The 21,568-nt window shown below is 47.7% G+C and overlaps 1 protein-coding gene across 1 annotated transcript in view; it reads left to right on the top strand.

The window, feature by feature from the left end:
- Window positions 1–21,568, top strand: part of WDR43 (WD repeat domain 43) — a 187,135-nt gene that overhangs the window by 1,268 nt on the left and 164,299 nt on the right. Inside the window, exon 2 of the mRNA XM_030196135.1 lies at window positions 11,841–11,975. Coding sequence (XP_030051995.1) covers window positions 11,841–11,975 — 135 coding nt within the window. The remainder of the gene's footprint in view (window positions 1–11,840; window positions 11,976–21,568) is intronic.

Below are 21,568 nucleotides of genomic sequence, written 5' to 3'. Positions count from 1 at the left end.
GAGCAGGTAGCTGCAAAGGCTACCTTGCTTTTGCTCTCTATCTCTCCTCTGTCTGCGACTTTTTTTTTTTTGGTTACATTTGTACCCCGCGCTTTCCCACTCATGGCAGGCTCAATGCGGCTTACATGGGGCAATGGAGGGTTAAGTGACTTGCTCAGAATCACAAGGCGCCTGAAGTGGGAATCGAACTCAGTTCCCCAGGACCAAAGTCCACCACCCTAACCACTAGGCCACTTCCCTCCCAAACACTACATAAACTCCAACCTGGGATTTCCCTAGAATCTTTTCTACCCCAGTGGACGCAGTTTCCCCCCCCCCCAAATGTAAAATCACCCAGGTGGTCTAGCAACCTCTGATCCCTTGACCCCCTGTACCTGAATAAGTTAGAGGCAAGAGGGCAGCCTGCCTAGAACAAAATGGCAGCACCCAGCCCCTGTCTAGTGAACTAAACACCATTTAAGGAGATATGCTCCTTATATGGTGCTTAGCCCTGCCCAGTTTCATCCCAGAATGCAATGGGCAGGGATGGGTGCCTCCATTTTGTTCTGGGCAGGTCTAAGGGAAGAGGTGTTGCTCTTGCCCTCCTGTCTCCAACTTATTCAGGTACAGTGGGTCAGCGGATCTTAGTTAGGGAGGAGTGCGGATGGGAAGCTGGGTCCAGTCCACTGAACCACCAGGGTGATTCTGCATGTGGGGGTTAGTTGGGGTCCCCAGGACTACCAAGGAACATTTACTATTACTGCTTATCCTATGTAATAAAAAGCACCCTCAACGTTCTGACTCCGTGGTTTCAGTGAAGGGTTTGTAACATTCGAAGCTCAGGCTCCATCTCTTTATGCTCCGCCCTCGCGTCAAAACGTGATGACGTCGAGGGCGGGTAAATCGGCATGAAAGAATCGTGCTGCTCGCGTGCACACAACAAGTGTGTGGCTTAAAAAAAAAAAAGCACAACTCGACTTGCGTGCCCACAACAAGCGCGCCTGCACAGCACATACCCTGTCTCTCGCGCCAAACAACTCGCGTGCCCACAGCAAGCGCGCCTGCGCATCAACTACGCTCACTGTGTTTCGCCGCTCGCGCACAGCACCAGCTGTCATTTCACACACTGACAGGCGATAGTCAACCATTGCTTTTTACAGCAAAAAGGAAGAACGGTGTGGTGCTGAAAACCAAACTGAATTCTTTCAGCAGACGAAAAGTTTATCCAGGTGAGTGCCCAGACTCTGCCACACAGATGCTGCTACACTCTTCCCCCCCTCCTAACATCACACACAAACTCTGTCAACCTCCACCCCTACCACCACCACCCACTCACATCATACAAAAACTCTCCAAAGGAAAAACAGCATGTTTCTGTCTAACACACACAGACATAAATTCCTTCAACCACCCCCCCCCCTCCCCAAAGCATCATACAGAAACTGTGCTATGGAGAAACAGCATCTCTCTCTCACTCACACACACACACACTCCCCTACCACCCCCATTAATACACAAACTACAACGGAAAACCAACATCTCTCTCTCTCTCACTCAGACACACACACACTACCCCCAACCACCCCCACAACAACATACACAAACTGCCACAGTGAATCTAGATCTGTCTCTCACTCACACCCACACCCCCCCCCCCCCCCCCCCCCCCACACACACACAAAATACATACACACACTCTGCCATGGAGAGACAGCATCTCTCTCTCACTCACACAATCCCACCCCTCCTTAATACACAAACTCTAACAAGGACATTCAACATCTATCTCTCTCAATCACACCCACAGCACCCCCCCCCCACCCCAAAAAAAAAAAAAAACATACACTGATGCGGGACAATGGGAAAAAAATATTTAACACAAACTGCTTTGTAACTTCCTTATACTACATCCTACAAATAGAAAAACAAAACAACCAACACTACAAAAAAAAACAAAAATTAAAAAATGAAACTGCACAAAAAACAAAAATTTCAAATATTCATTACCAACACAACACAATTATAATAAAAATCACTTACAACACATTCATGGCCCGTTTCATTTGTTTCAGAAACGGGCCTTTTTTACTAGATTTATATTTAAAAGTATTTTGGGGGGGGGGGGGGCAAGGGGAGATTGTAAGCACCTTTGAGCAGGGACTGTCCTTCTTTGTTAAACTGTACAGCGCTGCGTAACCCTAGCAGCGCTCTAGAAATGTTTAGTAGTAGGGAGGCTCGGCAACCAAGCTGTCATATGTTTGACAGCTTAGAATTGCAAACAGCAACCGATGCATGAAGGGACATCTGCGCATCTCATTTGCCTGTGATTCCCCTCTGTATATTGGTTGCTGTTTTTTTATTATTTTATTTATTTAACAATTTACAAGGATATACATCTTGTATTAAGAAAAACAGAGATAGTAATATTCAAATAAAAAATTCTTTTCCATAAATCAGTTATACATCATATTTTCTATTCTTCCTTAGACCACTACATATAGGGGGTTAGTCTTTTATCGACTCAGTAATTTTTACCACAGCACCCATATTGGCCCCTTAGAGGCTTAAATTGGGTTTTCGTTTGTGTCATTCATCATAAAAGAGTATCACATGACTCCCAGCAAATGTGTGGTGTAGGAAAAATGAGTTCTGGAGCACTGCATGTGTTTCAGAAGGGCATTGCACAGAAATCTGATTTCTCACAATAACAGTTCTTGTATTTTACAGAGAGGTGTATTTTCAAAGCACTTAGACTTGCATAGTAATCTGTGGAACTTTGTAAGTCTAAGTGCTTTGAAAATGAGCCCCATAGTAGTATAATAAATGATGTCAGATAAAGACCTGTACAGTCCGTCCAGTCTGCCCAACAAGGTGAACTACATTTAGGGGTTTTTTTTACCATTAATTCACAGGTTTTTATTAATTTTGTTAAATGCCATCAACCCACTGTCAAAATAACAAAAATAATGACTACTATAGTCAGTAGTCTTCACATTTATCGTCTAAATATTAATTTTTAATTATGCAATACTTTTCCTAAGGAAAAAAAGTACCTCTCCCATTTCATCTGCTGAACTGTCTTTAGCTACAATTTGATGGTAAAAGTCTTTTGAGCTTCAGGAATGTATTTCTTAGTTAAACTCTGGACGTCTTTCACCTTTGCTGCCTTTAGTGGAACAGGTCCAGAATACGTGAGAGTTTTGGGGCTCAATGACTGTTTTCCTTTCTTCAAAGCATGAAATATTTCATAAGCAGCTGCCATTGATGTTCTAGCTTATGTTTATTATAAGTACATAAGTAATGCCACACTGGGAAAAGACCAAGGGTTCATCGAGCTCAGCATCCTGTCCACGACAGCGGCCAATCCAGGCCAAGGGCACCTGGCAGGCTTCCCAAATGTACAAACATTGTATACATGTTATTCCTGGAATTGTTGATTTTTCCCAAGTCCATTTAGTAGCGGTTTATGGACTTGTCCTTTAGGAAACCGTCTAACCCCTTTTTAAACTCTGCCGAGCTAACCGCCTTCACCACGTTTTCCGGCAACGAATTCCAGAGTTTAATTACGCGTTGGGTGAAGAAAAATTTCTCTGATTTGTTTTAAATTTACTACACTGTAGTTTCATTGCATGCCCCCTAGTCCTAGTGTTTCTGGAAAGCGTGAACAGGCGCTTCACATCCACCTGTTCCACTCCACTCATTATTTTATATACCTCTATCATATCTCCCCTCAGCCGTCTCTTCTCCAAGCTGAAAAGCCCTAGCCTCCTTAGTCTTTCTTCATAGGGAAGTTGTCCCATCCCCGCTATCATTTTAGTCGCCCTTCGCTGCACCTTTTCCAATTCCACTATATCTTTCTTGAGATGCGGCGACCAGAATTGAACACAATACTCAAGGTGCGGTCACACCATGGAGCGATATAACGGCATTATAACATCCTCACACCTGCTTTCCATACCTTTCCTAATAATACCCAACATTCTATTTGCTTTCCGAGCCGCAGCAGCACACTGAGCAGAAGGTTTCAGTGTATTATCGACGACGACACCCAGATCCCTTTCTTGGTCTGTAACTCCTAACGTGGAACCTTGCGTGACGTAGCTATAATTCGGGTTCTTTTTTCCCACATGCATCACCTTGCACTTGCTCACATTAAACGTCATCTGCCATCTAGCTGCCCAGTCTCCCAGTCTCGTAAGGTCCTTCTGTAATTTTTCACAATCCTGTCTCGAGTTAACGACTTTGAATAACTTTGTGTCATCAGCAAATTTAATTACCTCGCTAGTTACTCCCATCTCTAAATCATTTATAAATATATTAAAAAGCAGCGGTCCTAGCACAGACCCTTGAGGAACCCCACTAACTACGCTTCTCCATTGTGAATACTGCCCATTTAACCCCACTCTTTCCTATCCTTCAACCAGTTTTTAATCCACAATAGGACTTTTCCTCCTATCCCATGACCCTTCCATTTCCTCTGTAGCCTTTCATGAGGTACCTTGTCAAACACCTTTTGAAAATCCAGATATACAATATCAACCGGCTCCTCTTAGTCCACATGCTTGTTTACTCCTTCAAAGAATTGAAGTAAATTGGTCAGGCAAGATTTCCCCACACAAAAGCCGTGCTGACTCGGTCTCAGTAATCCATGTTCTCGGATGTGCTCTGTAATTTTGTTTTTGATAATAGCCTCTACCATTTTCCCCGGCACCGACGTCAGACTTACCGGTCTATAATTTCCCGGATCTCCCCTGGAACCTTTTTAATAATAGCCTCTACCATTTTCCCCGGCACCGACGTCAGACTCACCGGTCTATAAATTTCCCGGATCTCCCCTTGAACCTTTTTTAAAAATGGCCGTTACATTGGCCACCCTCCAATCTTCCGGTACCACGCTCGATTTTAAGGATAAATTGCATATCACTAGTAGTAGCTCCGCAAGCTCATTTTTCAGTTCTATCAGCACTCTAGGATGAATACCATCCGGTCCAGGAGATATGCTACTCTTCAGTTTGCTGAACTGCCCCATTACGTCCTCCAGGTTTACCGTGAAGTCAGTAAGTTTCTCCGACTCGTCCGCTTGAAATATCATTTCCGATACCGGTATCCCACCCAAATCTTCCTCAGTGAAGACCGAAGCAAAGAATTCATTCAATCTCTCCGCTACGTCTTTGTCTTCCTTGATCGCCCCTTTTACCCCTCGGTCATCCAGCGGCCCAACCGATTCTTTTGCCGGCTTCCTGCTTTTAATATACCAAAAAGAATTTTTACTATGTTTTTTTTTGCCTGTAATGCTATCTTTTTTTCGTAATCTCTCTTGGCCTTCTTTATCTGCGCCTTGCATTTGCTTTGACACTCTTTATGCTGCTGCTTGTTATTTTCAGACAGTTCCTTCCATTTTCTGAAATTTCTTTTAGCCCTAATAACTTCCTTCACCTCTCTTTTCAACCAGGCCAGCTGTCTTTTGGAGTTCTGTCTTTCTTTTCTAATTAGTGGAATATCTTTGGCCTGGGCCTCCAGGATGGTATTTTTGAACAATGTCCATGTCTGTTGTACAGTTTTTACCCTTTCAGTTGTCCCCCTAAGTTTTTTTTTTTTTTTTTTTCCCCCCACCATTCTTCTCATTTTATCATAGTCTCCTTTTTTAAAGTTAAACGCTAACGTATTTGACTTCCTGTGTATAGTTACTTCAAGGTTGATATTAAAACTGATCACATTATGATCACTGTTATCACAGCCCGTGTTTTGACTAGTCTGGTCTGCATCAGGAGTCTAAACATAAAATAATAAACACATATAACAATGAATAATGAAAATGTGTTCACTTAACCCTAAACAACCAGCTTAAGCTTCTTGGTTTCCCATTTTCATTTCGACGTTGATGACGTTTGATATCTAATTTTGTCTCTATTCTTCACAAATGGAGATTCTGGGCGTCATGATCCCCAATTTTGTTGAAAGTTGAGAGGATTTCTTGCTTTCTTTGGTCATTTAAACCAGTGGTTTTCAACCCTATCCTCAGGAACCACCTGGCCATTTAGGTTTTCAGGGTATTCATTGTGGATATCCTGAAAAACCGCCAGGCGGTCCCTGAGAACTGAATTTAAAAACCACTGATCAAAATTATTCATACAGGAGCTTGCATTCATCAATCTGTGCCAGTAGACTGCTGCTGTCCTTTAGGTACTCTGGCCCGTTTTGTCTGAGGATCTTGAAAATCAACATAGGCTTTTTTAATTTAGTTCTTTAAGGTGATTGTAGCCAGTGTAGTTTTTGCAGGAAGGGTGTGATGTCACGTTGCAGCATTCTGAATTAGTTGGAGCTGATTTTAGTTTGGCTAGTGTACAGGGCATTGCAGTAGTCTAGTTGTGATATTATCATGGCATGGACCACGGTAGTTGGACTCATCTTTTCAATATTTGGAGAGAGATTTTGTGGCTGCTGTAGGTGATAGAGACAATTTTTGAAAGTTGTTTGAATTTGTAGGATCAGAGTGAGTGAATCTAGCAGTATCCCAAGATTCCTGACCTGTGATTTTAGTGGGAGTTCATACTTCCCAAAAGGTATTTTGAAGGGCCAGTTCAGATGGAAAATCCCTCCCGCTTTGGTCTTACGGCCTGGCTATTGAGAGGTGGCAGCTGAGGAAGAAGGGATTTTCAGGGCCAGTCATTGCCACTCTTTTGCGGGCACAGAAGCAGTCTACTTCAGCAGCGTACGCACGAGTGTGGAAAGCTTTCTCAGCATGGTGTGCTTTGCGTGCTGAATTGCCTTTTCGGGCGGACATTCCGGTTATTCTGGAGTTCCTTCAGGATGGTCTTCAAAAGGGATTGGCATATAATTCCCTTCGAGTGCAGGTGGCAGCGCTAGTTTGTTTTAGGGGCAAACTGGGCGGTTCCTCTTTAGCAGCTCACTCTGATGTGGTCCGATCCTACGCGGGGCTCTTCGGCTTTGGCCTCCTCTGCGGCAGCCGTGCCTGGTGTGGCATTTGAATGTGGTACTGCGAGCCCTCCAGGCCCCACCGTTTGAGCCGTTGAATAAGGTTTCTGAGAAGGATCTAACACTGAAGACAGTGGTTTTGGTGGCCATTGCTTCGGCTAGGAGGATGTCTGAAATTCAGGCTTTGTCTTCCAGAGATCCTTTTTTTGCAGTTTTCTGAAGCAGGGGTGTCGATCCGGACAGTACTGTTGTTTCTACCTAAAGTGGTTTCGGCTTTCCATGTCAATCAGGCGTCTTTAGGAAGAGAGGATTATCCGGGGGAGTTTGCCTCGCTACGTTTCCTGGACGTGCGGAGAGCCTTGTTTCGGTACTTTCAGATCTCTAACAAGTTTCGATGCTCAGATCATCTCTTTGTGCTCTTGTCGGGATCGAAAAGAGGTGAAGCGACTTCTAAGGTTTCCATTACTTGCTGGATTAGGGAAGCCATTGGAGCGGCATATCTGCTACAGGGGCGGGCGTCTCCAGTGGCCCTGAAGGCGCATTCTACTCGGGCAGAGGCTGCTTATTGGGCGGAGGCATCGGCCTTATCTCTGGAAGAGATTTGTCGGGCGGCTACTTGGGCATCCCGTCATACTTTTGCAAGGCATTCCATATCATCATGCTGATCAATCCATAGACTGGTGGGTTGTGTCCATCTACCAGCAGGTAGAGATAGAGAGCAATCCTTTTGCCTCCCTATATGTGGTCATGTGCTGCCACATACTCCTCAGTATGTTCTCTATCTCAGCAGGTGGTGGTCACACACAGCAGCAGCTCTGGCTAGGTCTCCAAGCCTAATTTTTAGGTTTTGTTGAGTACCTGGGGTTGAGGGCTCTTCTTGAGCAAGTGCAAACCTGGTGGTGCCAGGTCCCTCCTTTTCTCCCCCCTCCCGCTGGCTCCATTAAAAAAAAACCCAAAAACGTTTTGGACGTCTTTAAGGGCGTTTATTTCAAAGTTTATTGCAGCTGCTCACTGGGACAATTACGCTGTGCGCCTTCCCTTGGACCTAGCGGTGCGCAAGGCGCTGAGCTGGTGGCTGAGGACAAACAAGTTGTCTGCAGGGATGCCTCTTTTGACCCCAGAGTGGGTTGTCGTCACGACGGACGCCTCTTTGACGGGCTGGGGAGCCCATTGCTTGGGAAGGACAGCGCAGGGGCTTTGGTCTCCTGCAGAGGCAAAGTGGTCTATCAACCTCCTGGAACTCAGAGCCATTCGGTTGGCGCTTTTGGAGTTTCTCCCGGTACTGGTGTTGAAGCCAGTACGGGTCCTGTCGGACAATGCCACGGCTGTGGCCTATGTCAATCGCCAGGGAGGTACCAAGAGCGCCCCTCTAGCCAAGGAGGCCATGAATCTATGCCAGTGGGCGGAAGCGAACTTGGAACAGCTGTCGGCGGCCCATATTGCTGGAGTCATGAATGTCCAGGCGGACTTTCTCAGTCTCCATACCTTGGATCCCGGAGAGTGGCAGCTATCGGCTCAGGCGTTCTTGGACATCACGAAGCGCTGGGGCCAGCCGAGCCTAGATCTGATGGCGTCATCGGCCAATTGCCAAGTGCCGCGCTTTTTCAGCAGAGGACGGGACCCTCGATCTCTGGGAGTAGATGCTCTTCTCCAACAGTGGCCGACACAGGAGCTTCTATATGTGTTCCCGCCCTGGCCCATGTTGGACAGGGTGCTAGACTGGGTGTCAAAGCATCCGGGCCGGGTAATCCTGGTGGGTCCGGACTGGCCCAGACGTCCCTGGTATGCGGACTTGATCAGGCTCTCAGTGGACGGACCTCTGCGACTGCCAGCGGAGCAGGGCCTGTTGCATCAGGGTCCCGGGGTGATGGAGCATCCCTCCCTCTTTGGTCTTACGGCCTGGCTATTGAGCGGCAGCGTCTGAGGAAGAAAGGCTTCTCAGACAAGGTCATCGCCACTATGCTGAGAGCGAGGAAGCGCTCTACTTCTGCTTATGCCAGGGTTTGGCGTACCTTTGCATCATGGTGTGAAGCAGGCTCACTTTCTCCCTTCACTGATCCAATTTCTTCAGTGTTGGCGTTCCTGCAAGAAGGTCTGGAGAAAGACCTGTCGCTCAGTTCCCTTAAAGTCCAGGTAGCGGCTCTGGCTTGCTTCAGGGGCCGCCTGAAGGGTGCTTCCCTGGCTTCGCAGCCAGATGTGGTGCGCTTTCTCAAGGGAGTTAATCACCTGCGCCCTCCTCTGCACTCAGTGGTACCTGCGTGGAATCTCAATCTGGTGCTAAGAGCCTTGCAGAAGCCGCCTTTTGAACCCTTGTTGAGGGCATCTGTGAAAGACCTGACGTTGAAAGCAGTCTTTTTGGTGGCTATCACTTCAGCCAGAAGAGTTTCCGAGCTCCAGGCGCTATCATGTCGAGAGCCCTTTCTGCAGTTCACTGAGGCAGGAGTGTCTATTCGCACAGTGCCTTCCTTCCTGCCCAAGATTGTTTCTCGCTTCCATGTGAATCAGCAGCTCTGTCTCCCATCCTTTCGTAGGGAGGACTACCCAGAGGAGTACTCTGCTCTCAAATATCTAGATGTGAGACGAGTCATCATCAGATACTTGGAAGTGACCAATGATTTCCGGAAGTCGGATCATCTGTTTGTCCTGTTTGCAGGTCCTCGTAAGGGTCTGCAGGCTGCTAAACCTACAGTGGCAAGATGGGTCAAGGAAGCCATTGCAGTGGCTTATGTGGCCGCGGGGAAGGTGCCGCCTATCCGGCTGAAGGCTCACTCCACTAGAGCTCAGGCGGCCTCGATGGCGGAGGCCGGGTCCGTTTCCTTGGAAGAGATTTGCAAGGCGGCAACTTGGGTATCGGCTCATACCTTCTCCAGGCATTACTGCTTGACTCTGGCTGCTCGGGCGGAGGCCCGGTTTGGAGCTTCAGTGTTGCGGTTAGGGATTTCTATGTCCCGCCCTGGGTGAGTACTGCTTCAGTACATCCCACCAGTCTATGGATTGATCAGCATGATGATATGGAAGGTAAAATTATGTATCATACCTGATAATTTTCTTTCCATTAATCATAGCTGATCAATCCATAGCCCCGCCCAGATATCTGTACTATTTTTATTCTGGTTGCATTTCAGGTTCAAGTTTAGTCTTCAGTTCCTGTTCAGGAGGACTTCGTGTTCAAGTTTTTTCAATTGGATTCTTCAGGAGTTGAGACGATTTTGTGTTACAGTGAGCTGCTGCATTCCTCTCCCCTCCGTTTTACGGGGCTGGATTGAGACCTAAATTCTGCCGGCGCTCCCTTCCGCTTCGTGCGGCTGTAGGGCAGCTTTGTACCCCTCCCGCTTCGGTGGTGGTAGGGTCAGTCAGCTCCTGTTGTGGTTGCAGGATAAGCCAGATCCCCCCGCATCGGCGGGTGTGGTGTCCCTCCCCCGCTCCGCGGGGATGAGCTGGATGGATTCCCCTCCCCCACTTGTGTGGGGATGAGCTGGGTTAATTCCCCTCCCCTGTTTCGGCGGTGGTGAGCTTGGCCGAGTGTCCCTTTGTGGGTGTATTCTCTAAGTGCTGAGTCCTGCGGATGGAGCTTTGATATCGACATACTGAGGAGTTTCCGGCAGCACATGACCACATATAGGGAGGCAAAAGGATTGCTCTCTATCTCCACCTGCTGGTAGATGGACACAACCCACCAGTCTATGGATTGATCAGCTATGATTAATGGAAAGAAAATTATCAGGTATGATACATAATTTTACCTTAAAGTCTAGACATGTCTGCTCGGTAGGATGCGAGTTTTGGGGCGGGAGTGTTGGTGCGGGGAGCGTCAGCTTCCCACCCTACTTAAGGAATGCTTTGGTACATCCCACTAGTTGCGGGATTCATCTGCTGCAAGTGACAAGGAAGGTAAAATTATGTCTTACCTGATAATTTTCTTTAACGCAGCAGATGAATCCAGGATCCCTCCCTAGTTCAGCCGACGGTTTTTTCATTTTCCGCACAGTGTGGCTATTTTTTCCTTCCGGGTTCTCTTTTGCAGTGTTCAGACAGATATGGGAACGTGGAAAGGATTCCGATTTCTGGATCTTATTTCGAAGTTCTTATTTGGTTCTCTGTTTTTCATAGTGAGGATGGTTTCTGGTTGTTGTTGGTTTCATATTTTTGGCCTTGGCAAGTGCTTACGAATGACATACTAACTGAGGAAGGAGCTGGCTGGCTGGCATCACTGCTTTTAGTTTGTTTATCTCTATCTCCACCTGCTGGTAGGTGGACTTAACCCACTAGTTCCTGGATTCATCTGCTGTGTTGAAAGAAAATTATCAGGTAATTGTACCATTTGAGGCAGGGGCTATGACCACCCCTGCAGGACTGTCCCAAAGTAGCAGTCAACAATTTCATGTAACTGATTTATCTTACATTCCAAATGAAAGAACAAAAAGGAGGAACGAGCCTCACGAAACGGTGAGATGTACAAAGAAAATAGTGAGGTGAATCCAAGGAGGATAACGATGTCTTTTTTTGGGGGTTCCTAAAATACGACCCAAGGAGGATAACGATGTCTTTATTGGGGTTTCCTAAAATACGACCCAAGGAGGATAACAATGATGTCTTTTATTGGGGGTTTCCTAAAATATGACCCAAGGAGGATAACAATGAAGTCTTTATTGGGGTCGTATTTTAGGAAAACCCCAATAAAGACTTCATTGTTATCCTCCTTGGATTCACCTCACTATTTTCTTTATCTTTCATTCCAGCCAGATCCTGCCAACTTGCTTTTCTGCTGCTTCTTTCCCCCAGGAGACTTGACATCGTGTGCTCCTCAACACATTGGCCTGTTTAGGGCTTCAGGACCTCAGTAGCACAACAGACAAAGGCATCTTACTATGTCTTGCTTAGTGGTGTTAGTTATATATTTACCAGATGTTTGTATTCTCTCTTAGGAGGGTCCCCAGAGAAAGAAGAGGAAATCGGAGCCTGTGGATTCAATTGACCAGTGTGATCTGTTGGCCATCGGTACGACAGTTGGCAGCATTTTATTATACAGCATAGTAAAAGGGGAATTACAGAGCAAACTGGTAAGCACTGTGTTCTCTAACAGTTTTACTTATATACAGTAGAATCTTGATTATCTATGTCGGTGACATCACAGCACGGTCATTGAGATGCGCATGAGTTTCTTTTTCATTCTTTTTCTTTCTCGGCATCACATTTAATTAAAAAATAGCAGTGCTAGGCAATATTCTTGGGCATATGAAGTTTTAAACTCTTTTAATGTTTCCTGTGAAACATGTATTCAGTATACTTCTATTTTATCCCTCATCTGTTTTTTTTCTGTATTATTTATTTATTTGTTTGTTGCATTGGGTCTGTGCCAATATGGCACTACTTAAGGTCCATGAAGCCCAGCATCCTGTTTCCAACAGTGACCAAGCCAGGTCACAAGTACTTTGCAAGATCCCAGAACAATACATTATGCTGCTTATCCTAGAAATAAGCAGTGGCTTGTGGACTTTTCATTTAGGAAGCTATCCAAACCTTTTTTAAACCCCGCTAAGCTAACTGGTTTTACTAGATTCTCTGGCAACAAATTCCATAGTTTAATTGCACATTGAATGAAAAAATATTTTCTCCGATTTGTTTCATTCCCACTATTCCAGGACAAGTGGTAGTTATGTCCATCGACCAGCAGGTGGCGATAGAGAATACAGAACTGAGCACCACTATATAGCTCCCTGCTAGCAGCTCAGTTCCTCAGTATCTTCTATCTCCAAGCAGGTGGATGGACATACTTCCTCTGTCTCTGGTTCTGAGGCCTTGCTTCTGGTCCAGTTGGTCAACTGGTTCCCGGTTGAGCATAGTGGGCAGATATACCTGGTGGTGCTGGGTCCCTGTTGTGCTTTCCCCCCTGGAGTGTTCTGCATTCTTATGGGAGCCTGCTCAGCAACTAGTCTGCTTCAGGAGATAATGAACAGTGCAGGCAGCGCAGTGAGTTTGGCAGGCCGGTGGTGCTTACTAAAGTCTCCAATGACCTATTACTGGCTAAATCCAGAGGTCAATATTCCATCCTCATTCTTCTTGATCTTTCCGCTGCTTTTGACACTGTCGATCACAGCATACTTCTCGATACTCTGTCCTCACTTGGATTCCAGGGCTCTGTCCTTTCCTGGTTCTCTTCCTACCTCTCCCTCCGCACCTTTAGTGTTCACTCTGGTGGATCCTCTTCTACTTCTATCCCTCTGCCTGTCGGTGTACCTCAGGGTTCTGTTCTTGGTCCCCTCCTCTTTTCTATCTACACTTCTTCCCTTGGTTCATTAATCTCATCTCATGGCTTTTCCTACCATCTCTTTGCTGATGACTCCCAAATCTACCTTTCTACCCCTGATATCTCACCTCGCATCCAAACCAAAGTTTCAGCGTGCTTGTCTGACATTGCTGCCTGGATGTCTCAACGCCACCTGAAATTAAATATGACCAAAACCGAGCTTCTCATTTTCCCCCCCAAACCCACCTCCCCGCTCCCCCCGTTTTCTATTTCTGTTGATGGCTCTCTCATTCTCCCTGTCTCCTCAGCTCGAAACCTTGGGGTCATCTTTGACTCTTCTCTCTCCTTCTCTGCTCATATCCAGCAGACCGCCAAGACCTGTCGTTTCTTTCTTTACAACATCCGTAAAATCCGCCCCTTTCTTTCCGAGCACTCTACCAAAACCCTCATCCACACCCTTGTCACCTCTCGTTTAGACTACTGCAATCTGCTTCTTGCTGGCCTCCCACTTAGTCACCTCTCCCCTCTCCAGTCGGTTCAAAACTCTGCTGCCCATCTCATCTTCCGCCAGGGTCGCTTTACTCATACTACCCCTCTCCTCAAGACCCTTCACTGGCTCCCTATCCGTTTTCGCATCCTGTTCAAACTTCTTCTACTAACCTATAAATGTATTCACTCTGCTGCTCCCCAGTATCTCTCCACACTCGTCCTTCCCTACACCCCTTCCCGTGCACTCCGCTCCATGGATAATCCTTCTTATCTGTTCCCTTCTCCACTACTGCCAACTCCAGACTTCGCGCCTTCTGTCTCGCTGCACCCTACGCCTGGAATAAACTTCCTGAGCCCCTACGTCTTGCCCCATCCTTGGCCACCTTTAAATCTAGACTGAAAGCCCACCTCTTTAACATTGCTTTTGACTCGTAACCACTTGTAACCACTCGCCTCCACCTACCCTCCTCTCTTCCTTCCCGTTCACATTAATTGATTTGATTTGCTTACTTTATTTATTTTTTGTCTATTAGATTGTAAGCTCTTTGAGCAGGGACTGTCTTTCTTCTATGTTTGTGCAGCGCTGCGTATGCCTTGTAGCGCTATAGAAATGTTAAATAGTAGTAGTAGTAGCTGTGGCCCCTGGGAACATGGACCCACGGTAGTGTGTTCTCTGCTGTGCTTTAGGCCTCAGGATGTCCTTGGGAGCGATTTGTGTCTGTGCTCAAAAAAAAAAAAGAGCTTTATGATTGATTTTGTGCTGCACTCCAGTTAAAAAAAAAAAAAGTGCACGAAAGACAAGCGAGTGTGTAGCGCGGTGCGCCACATGCTTTCCCATGCTGCAACAATCTTCATTCATGGCAGCCCCCGCTGGGAGTTCGAGGAGCTGCCCGTCTTCCAGCGGGCGGGGTTCCTTCCTGGGCTGCTGCACGGTGTGCAGGCCGGTTCATGAGTTGGAGGGGCTGAGTCGGGGCTCACGCACACAGAGCGCCTTCAGTTGCAGCAATGCGTTTCTTGCAGCTCTGGTCCCCAGTGCAGCGTCTCGGCACGTAGCCTTAGAGGGAGGCGGGGATGGCAGCCATTTTCTCTGCCGGCACGAGGGTCTGTGCAGACAGCTGTAGCAGTGGAGATCTCTTCTGGGGGGGAGGGGGCCCTGAGTCAGAGCCTACCCTTCTGTGCTTGTTCTCTTGCTCTGCCAGACTTTGGGTTGGTGCAAGTAGTCCCTTCTCCAGCGGCCCTAGCATCTCCTGGGGGCGAGGGGACAGGGTTTTCCCTGCCAGCTCTCAGGAGTTCGCAGCGGATAACACGTGGAGTTTTTTTTTTTTTTTTTTTTGCTGCAGTTGGGCTGCTCTATGGGGTCTCTTCTGTCAGAGCCCTTGGTGGAGGGTGTGCTCCCTCTGGGGGAGGGGATGACCCTCGGGTGCTCGGTCTGTTTCAGCGGGGGGGAGTTCAGCTCCCTGTTTTCGGTGGCGCTAGCAATGCTTCCCATAGTGAAACCCTTGGGGTTCTCTGGAGGAGAGTCGGGCGGCTAGCCTTGCGTAGGAACTCAGGGGCTTGTCCAAGGTGTTCCCCATGTAATGGTCATTCGGGGCCTGTTTACCACAATGTACAGTGCACTTGACTCAGGCCTTCAGGTTGGGAGAACCATGGCCCACTTCTTTTCTCTAGTGCAGGGAGAAGAAGCTCTGTTCCCTACATTGAACTTTCCCTTCCTGGTTGCTGGCAGCATTGCCGCGTGGAATCTGCTAGATGGGAAGCTGAATCAGACCTTGTAGCCCATCTTGGAGGTGTTTGCATTAGGAGTTGCAGGCTTCTGTTGGTAGCCCTTTGTCTTTCCCGCTGCGGGCTGTCTTGGGTCGAGGGCTGCGGCCTGTTTGCAGTGGCAGCAGCAGTCTTTCCTGGGGCAGTGCCTGGGCTGCCTGGTTGGAGTCACGTTTTGCCTGTCTGGTGGACGCTGTGTCTGACATTGTTCGGGCTTCGGCCTAGGGTATGTCTTTAGCATTCACCACAAGCTGTCCTGCCTGCGGCCATAGGTGGTGGTTGCCACCTCCAAGGCCTGCGTGGTCAGGTTTCCACTTTGGGGCACCTTTCTCTTTGGGTACACCCTCAGCGATTTGGTTCAGGAGCTCGGTGAGTTGGGCTCCAGCGTTTGCCAGGGGACGTTCCTCGTTCTTGGACCGCCCTGTGGACTCGGCAAGTGCCCGGTTTCGTATCAGCACTAAGGGTAGGCCTGGTCCTCAGAAACTTGGCCAGAGGGCTCAGTTTCAAGCCTGGCATTCTCCCTTCCGGGGGACGGGGAACCAGGAACCAGCAGGGCACTTGGGGTGAGTGGCTGCTGTCTCCTGGCCATCCTTGGGTGGCTTGGCTTGCTGGCCCATCTGGGCAGACATGGAGCCGCTTTCGGGCATTTCGGGATGTGTAGACTACCTTCTCCTCAGCTTAGGTGCTGGACTTTCAGGGTGCTGGCGTTTGGCATTCTTCCCTCTGGTAGCCCCTCTCTTCTTGCAGTCTCCTTGTCAGAGGGGGCCTCTGCTCAGAGCAGAAGAGCAGTGGAGGTGCTGCTATCCTTTTGGGCCATTGTTCCTGTCCTTCCTGCCTAGCACTGTTTGGGTCGTTACTCCATTCTTTTTGGGGTTCCCAGGAAGACCCATTCTGGATCTCAAGGGATCCACAGGTGTCCATTTTCGGATGGCGGCCCTGAGGTCTCTGATCGCCTCCTTTTGGGAGAGAGTTTCTCTCCGCTCTCGATCTCAGGGAGGCATACTTCTCTTTCCCGCTACCGGCTGTCTTGGCAGTTCATTCCTGTTGTGGACCCTGCCAGTTGGTTCCTTCGCATCCGAGGACTCTTTTTGAGGTCATGCTCATAGTGGCGGTCTTTCTGTGGAGACATAGGTTTTTGTGTTCTCCTGTACCTGGATGACTCCCGGGGCTCTTCTTGCCTAGCCTGAGTAGAGACCCCTTCAGCGCTGGTTCACCCCCCAGGTTTTTGTCTGATTTGGGTGTTTAATTTCAACAGGAGCAAGATGGCGCCAGCGTGCCAACTTTTATTCCTAATAAGCTTGAGTGTTTCATCAGAGGGACAGCACTTTAAGTTAGCTTCCAAGTTTCTCGCTCTTGCTTTGTCACCAGCCACAGGCCTGGTATTTCGAGCAGGTCTTTCGATGTGTAGCAGCGGCCAATGAAGGGATTCCTTCTTCTCTCATGCGGCCGCTTTAGGGAGCCCTGCTCAGCCGCTGGTCTTATGTTTCAGAGGGCGGCGGCATCTGGCTCTTTTGCTCTCAGTGCATGAGGGGGTTGCTGCTTCCCCAGTTGTTGACCCTGGGAAGGTCCTCCTCAAGCCTGTTTTGGGAGGTGGTGTCTATGGATACCAGCTTCTCGGAGAGTGCCCTTTGCTGGGGTTCCTTGGTGCAGGGTTCTTGGTCTCCAAGGAGGCCATTGGCCCTCAATCCTCTGGAGCTGCGTGAGTGAGCCAAGCTCTGGAGGCCTTTGCCCCACTGTTGGGAATGCCTCCATTTGGGCCTTTCGGTCTTGCCTGCGGCGGTTGCCTTTCTTCACCTTGCAGGGGGGGACTCCTAGCAGTCTGCTGGCGGGGGAGTCCAGCTTGTTTTTTTTTTTTTTTTTTTTTAAATTTATATTTATTAGTATTTCAATAATCACAAGCCAATACCACTTGAGAAGGAAAAAAGCATCCAAAGAGTACTAATTTACAAAGGAAAATAACACAATTTTCTTCAGAAAAAAAAAAAAAAAGAGAAAACATCTCCTTTTTAGATGCTTTAAAGTCCACAAATAGGGAGTCCAAGTATTCAAAATACTGGAGATATAAGGAAAAGAAATTAAACATTTCAAGTAAATTGTTACCAAAACTAAGACATCAGCATTCCAGACAAGGTATATATTCATTTACAGAGCTTTCTTAGATGTTAAAAAGGAACTTAAATGGGAAGGGTCAAAATACACATATTTGACATTCTGATAATTAACCAAACATTTGCAAGGATATTTTAAATAAAACGTTGCTCCTAATTGGAGAGTCTCTTGTTTCAACTGCAAAAACTTTTGCCTACGCTTCTGCGTATCTCTCGACAAATCCGGGAAAATCCGTGTTTGTAACCCTCTAAAGGTTTTTTCTTTCTTTAGGAAAAATTTCTTTAATATCCATGATTTGTCAGAGGTCAACGCCACAGTAGCAAGTAAAGTTGAAGCTGTAATTATTTCATTATCTGATCTTTCTAACAATGCAGATACATCTATTGCCTGATTACTTGGAAGTTGTTCATCTTTTTTACCCGGGATATAAAAAACCTGGGAAATAGGAGGGAGTTGATCTTCACCAATTTCCAAGACCTCTCTGAAGTAATTTCTTAACATTTCCCGTGGGGAAATCAGAGGCTGAGCAGGAAAGTTTATAAAACGTAAATTATTATTTTTAAGATTGTTTTCAAGAAACTCCGATTTCCTCCTTTGGTTTACCAAATCTTTAACAATTGTTGTTTGCACAGATTGTATATATTGTAATTCTTTCTCAAAATTTTCAGTTTGTGAGGCCACAGTATTAAGTTTAATTTCTACTTCCTTCAATTTCCCATCCAATAAAACAATTTCTTCTGACATTTTTTTTGTCTGAGGGCATAAAGCCCTACCAAGTTCCACAATTAGATGCCAAAGATTGTCTAAAGTTACTTCAGTAGGTTTTTTGAAAGGAAATATATCTTCTGTCTCAGTGTGTATCGGACTTACATTCCCATTTGTTCCTACGGTCTCCTCAGTGGTTCTTCTCTGTATGGAAGCAGTTAAGGTGGGAGTTAACAAACTTCCCAAACCTTCCATCGAGGATAGAATAGCCTCCCGTTCCTCTCCGCTACCTGACCCTCCGGTCTTCGCGTCTGAGTGCGCACTCATCGGAGAACTGCTTCCAATTGGCTGAGGAGGCGGTTCTCTGCCGTCTGGGCTCAACGAAACTTCCAGCCCTGTGTTCGCTTCACTTTCTCCAGCTAGTGTGCGAACAAGCGGGCCACCCATTGACGGAACGACCATGCCTGCGGCTCTCTGCAAAAATGGTTCGATAGAACCAAGAGAAGGTACATTTCTCGGCTGCTGGGAGGCAGTCGCCGCAGCCCTTCCCCTCCTCTTAGGCATAACAACGATATTTTTTTTCAGGAAAAGGAGAGACGAAAAAACGCGTCCGTCCTAATCGGCGGCCATCTTGGACTCCGAAAATCGGAGTCCAGCTTGTTAATGGACGGGGCAGTGAGACTGGTTGTGCCTTCGACTGGTTTGCGGGGTCCCTCAGTATGGAGACAGACCTGCTCAGTTGGTATGCTCTGGTTTCCAGCAGAGGGAGTGGTTGTTCGAGCTGTTTTCAGCTGGTGGCCTAGTCCTATGTCTAGGTTCCTCGGTGCTTCAGCCACTGCCGGGCATAGGACTCTAGGGATCTATTCGCCCTGCGACGGTTGTGTGAGCGAGAGACCTCAGTATGCCTTCCCCCATGCCAATTTTAGACCGGCTGTGGGGGAGAGTGGCAGACCTTTTGAGCAGGGATCCTGGTCTCCAGCCTGGCCATGGCTTCCATGGTATGCAGATCTCATGAGGCTCCTGGTTGGGGAGCCATTGTGATTCCCTCAGTGTCGAGGTCTTTCTGTCGGGGCCTAGTGGCCATGGGGGTTCCCTCCCCTGTTTCCTTTGGTTCTGCGGCCTGGCCCTGGAGAGGGCTCGGCTGAGGAAGAAAGGTTATTCGCTTTCAGCGGTGGCTTCCCTGCTTTGGGCCAGGAAGCGCTCTTTCTCATCGGCGTCTGCCAGATTATGTTTCTAAGTCTGGCATGCTGTGAGGTTTTGGGTTGCTGTCGTGTTCTCTCTGGGCCACTTTTTGGCAGGAGGGAAATTGATGGAGCTAGTGCTGTAGGTCCAGTGGGGGTCCTGGCTTGCTTTCAGGGCTATTTGCAGGAGTCTTCGTTAGCTGCTCCTTCTGGACTGAGTTCTTTTTCTGGTCCTTCAGGTGCTTCAGCACTCCCCGTTTGAGCTTGTTGATAGGTGGCCATCACCATGGCTTAGTTGGCTAAAGCACCTGTCTAGTTCTCTTTTTGGCCACGGTGTTCTTTGAGGGTGTTTGTCAACTGTTGCTTCTCGCAACTTCAGTCTCTTCTCTCGTGGAAGGTCCCTTTATCCGTTTTTTCGGTGGCAGGGGTCTAACTTGGGCCAGTACCGTGCTTCTTCCCTTAGTGTTTGTTGGTCTTTTTCTGTAGTCCGCGGTCTGTTTTTTGAAAGCGTCTGGTCTTAGCAGGGCATTCTTGTATTTCATGGTTCCCGATGTTTTTTTTTGCCATTCATTTGGTCCTATTGAGCTGTTTGGTAAACAGCAAGGGGGGGGGGGGGGATTCTGTTCCAAATGTCTCAGCCACAAAAAGTGCTGATGATGGATGCATCTCTCCTGGGGTGGGATGTGCGTGTAGATGGGCTTCACACCCAAGGTGTTTGGTCCACCCAGAAAACAAATCTTCAGATCAATCTCTTGGAGCTCCTGGCAATCTGGAATGTTCTAAAGGCTTTCAGGGATCAGCTATCTCATCAAATTATTCTCATTCAAACAGACAATCAGGTTGCAATGTATTACATCAACAAGCAGAGGGGCACCGGATCACGCCCTCTGTGTCAGGAGGCCATGTGGTATTGTACTTCCCAGCATGGCATGTTCTTCGAGCCACTTATCTGGCAGCAAAAACAATACCCTGGCCGACAGACTGAGCAGGATAATGCAGCCACACGAGTGGTCCCTCAATATGGGCGTAGCCTGCAAGATCTTGCGAGCATGGGGCATCCCCTTGGTGGATCTTTTTGCCACTCAGGTGCGAGAGGAGAGGCAGTGAAGTATTTTGGTTTTTGTTTCATGAATATCTTGGAGGTGTACCTGTAAACGTCAGATTCAGGACCCCTGAGGAAGGCCTGTTGGCTGAAACACGGACCGTGTAGGGTCCCATTAAACTTTTCTGGCGCTCTTACTCCCTTGTTTTTTGGTCTGTCTTGGTTTATCTTCCGCCATTTTTTGTGTTTTGTTCTGATTTCACGGGAGATTTGGACCTCTCTTTCGTGTGTTTGCCACTCCGGTCTACCACGAGGTCCCTCAGTTCTGTTCCAGGCTTCAGACCCATGACAGACTAGCGTCAGATGCCTTCCTCAATTGAGAGACGGGTCTTCTGTATGCGTATCCTCCCATACCTCTAGTGGAGAAAATTTTGTTGAAACTCAATCAAGACTATGGGACCATGATTCTGGTTGTGCCATACTGGCTGCAGCAGATCTAGTTACATAGTAAACGTAGTAGATGACGTCAGAAAAAGACCTGCACAGTCCATCCAGTCTGCCCAAGAAGATAAATTCATATGTGCTACTTTTTTATTTGTACTGTCCTCTTCAGTGCACAGCCCCTATAAGTCTGCCCAGCACTATCCCTGCCTCCCACCACCGGCTCTGGCACAGCCCCTATAAGTCTGCCCAGCACTATCCCTGCCTCCCACCACCGGCTCTGGCACAGCCCCTATAAGTCTGCCCAGCACTATCCCTGCCTCCCACCACCAGCTCTGGCACAGACCGTATAAGTCTGCCCAGCACTAGTCCCGCCTCCCAACCACCAGCCCCAGCACAGACCGTATAAGTCTGCCCAGCACTAGCCCCGCCTCCCAACCACCAGCTCTTCTTCTGCAGTTATCCTTCAAAGAACCATGGAGATTGGAGTGTTTTCTGACCCTCATTACTCAGAACGAGGGGCCTCATCTACATCTCAACCTCCAGTCTCTGGCTCTCAGAGCTTGGATGTTGAGAGCCTAGTATTCACTTCCTTGGGTCTTTCACAGGGTGTCTGCTGGGTATTGCTGGCTTCCAAGAAAGACTCCACTAAGAGGTGCTATTTTTTCAAATGGAGGT

The sequence above is a fragment of the Microcaecilia unicolor genome, chromosome 3 (genome assembly GCF_901765095.1).
Source record: "Microcaecilia unicolor chromosome 3, aMicUni1.1, whole genome shotgun sequence".
Classification (NCBI taxonomy): Eukaryota; Metazoa; Chordata; class Amphibia; order Gymnophiona; family Siphonopidae; genus Microcaecilia; species Microcaecilia unicolor.
This window is presented reverse-complemented; position numbering and strand designations above follow the sequence as displayed.